At 37.1% G+C, this 1,799-nt stretch overlaps 1 protein-coding gene across 1 annotated transcript; it reads right to left on the bottom strand.

Moving 5' to 3' along the window:
* Positions 1-849: 849 nt before the first annotated feature.
* On the bottom strand, positions 850-1,423 carry LOC149253268 (transcription factor bHLH95-like). Its single transcript, XM_089454416.1, has 2 exons — positions 1,166-1,423; positions 850-924 (listed from the first exon to the last, which is right to left on the bottom strand). Exons 1-2 carry the CDS (start codon positions 1,421-1,423, stop codon positions 850-852), a joined length of 333 nt encoding a protein of 110 aa, XP_089310542.1.
* Positions 1,424-1,799: the final 376 nt, after the last annotated feature.

Here is a 1,799-nt window from a genome sequence, read left to right as displayed (position 1 = left end):
CTAGCAGGTGTATATTAACTCAAAGAGATTCCATGAAATTGTTCACAGAAACAGGTGTGCCAGTCAGTAAGGAGGGAGAATATGGCCATTGGCCTTTTTTACATAATACCCCATTAAGCGCTACTATAATTTGATAATAAATTTAAAATATTACAAATTGATAGTCTATAATCAAATTAGTAAAAACTCTAATGCCTAACTCTTCTCCTCTCCACTATGTTTTTATTGAAAAGTGGAATGCCCATCTCTTCTCCTCTTCACTCCAATATTATGAAAGCTTAGCTATTGCAAACTCCAATAACCATATTAGATTAGTGAAAAGTGGAATGCCTAATTCTGCTCCTCTCCACTCTGCTCTTATGAAAGGTTACCTGATGTAGATGCCTAATGGCTTTCACCAACCATGTCTTAACCTGTTGTGCTAGCTCATTTACTTATTTATCATGTACTAAACTGCTCTTCATCATTAATGACATCCGACATTCCAAAAGTGGGAATGCTCAGATCAATTATATGTTGTTTATACAGATAATCTGAAAGTTTTTACGGGATAAGCCATTCGTAAGTGCAATTCAAATTTAGTAAGTTATCTGCTTCTAGATTTTATCTTCCAGTAATGAAAATCCAATTTGAAAGTAAATAACTGTAAATATTAGTGGAAGCTTTAGAGCCAACGATACACTTGATTCGATGGAATTCTAACTTTGAAGAATCTCCACTTGGATATGACATACACAAGTTAAGAGAGCGAGTCTCCATCTATCAATGGACTATTTAACTTTGTCTAGAGGAGATGAATGGCTATAAAGGGTTCTAAATTGCCAATTTAACTGCAGACTATATGAGCCACTAGAAGGATGAAAAATACATAACTAAGTCCCCATTCACCAGTTTAAATGCTTCAATGGCTGCTTCTGCTGCTGCCTGCATATACATTCACCAATATCATGTCATTAGAATCGTAGAATAGAATGGTTGCTTCTGCTGCTACCAAAAAAATAAATTTACATGCTATCATTACGCAATAAGTTATGCATTTTATCTGTGGAGGATTGGCAATTAAGGTCATACACTATTTCAGTACTTGTAGATACTGATGAATTGTGTAAATTAACAGTGAGTGTAGTACCCTAGACATAAGGGTTAAGAGTAAAGAGGAACTCACATGGGCATGGATCATGTACATGCATCTGTAGGTATCACCAGATATATGAGCAGTGAGAACGTGAACGTTGTGCTTCTCTAGAGTATAAAATATTGTAGCGAGCTGTCCTGGAATACGTGCACTGCATATTCCAATCTGAGCATTCTCACCAAAAACACTGAGCACAACATTTGGGGATGACCAGGTTTGTAAAGTATGATCAATCGAAGTTGATATTGAATGAGAAGCTCGTCTCCAGTTGTCGACAACTGGCTCCATGGAGTCCTACAGTTCGAATGATCTGAATTCCTTCGTGGAAGCAGATTGAGTCTTTTCTAGTCTCTGATTCTGTAGCGCTTGTAGTGACTTCTAGAGAGATTTGATATAGCCAATAGCCTCAACTACTATGGTGGATTTGTCTGTTTGTTGCCAAAATTCATTAGAGTTATTGAGGTCAGTGAAGATCACAAGCCAGCCAACTATAAAGGAGTTGCTAATAGAGAGACAAGCACATGAAGAGATTGGCATGAAATACAAACTAGCCCAATAGTGCTAATTGACAACCTAACTGCACCATGGGAAGAAGAAATAATCTGTTAGGATAATCAATAATTGGGCCTTGTACTGAGAAGGGTTAGTCTACTGTTCTAGCATG

Source organism: Pinus tabuliformis, chromosome 7 (genome assembly GCF_031772625.1).
Source record: "Pinus tabuliformis cultivar Carrire ecotype Pingquan chromosome 7, CPIR1, whole genome shotgun sequence".
NCBI classification, from domain to species: Eukaryota; Viridiplantae; Streptophyta; class Pinopsida; order Pinales; family Pinaceae; genus Pinus; species Pinus tabuliformis.
The sequence above is the reverse complement of the archived record's forward strand: the minus strand, read 5'-3'. Positions and strand labels throughout refer to the sequence as shown.

What these genes read in the sequence shown, in the direction of transcription:
- LOC149253268 (XM_089454416.1), bottom strand. Translation starts at nt 1,423, where the DNA reads ATGGAGCCAGTTGTCGACAACTGGAGACGAGCTTCTCATTCAATATCA. An exon ending in TGTACATGATCCATGCCCAT is followed by an intron (nt 925 to 1,165) that starts GTGAGTTCCTCT and finishes ATGTATATGCAG; the next exon opens with GCAGCAGCAGAAGCAGCCAT.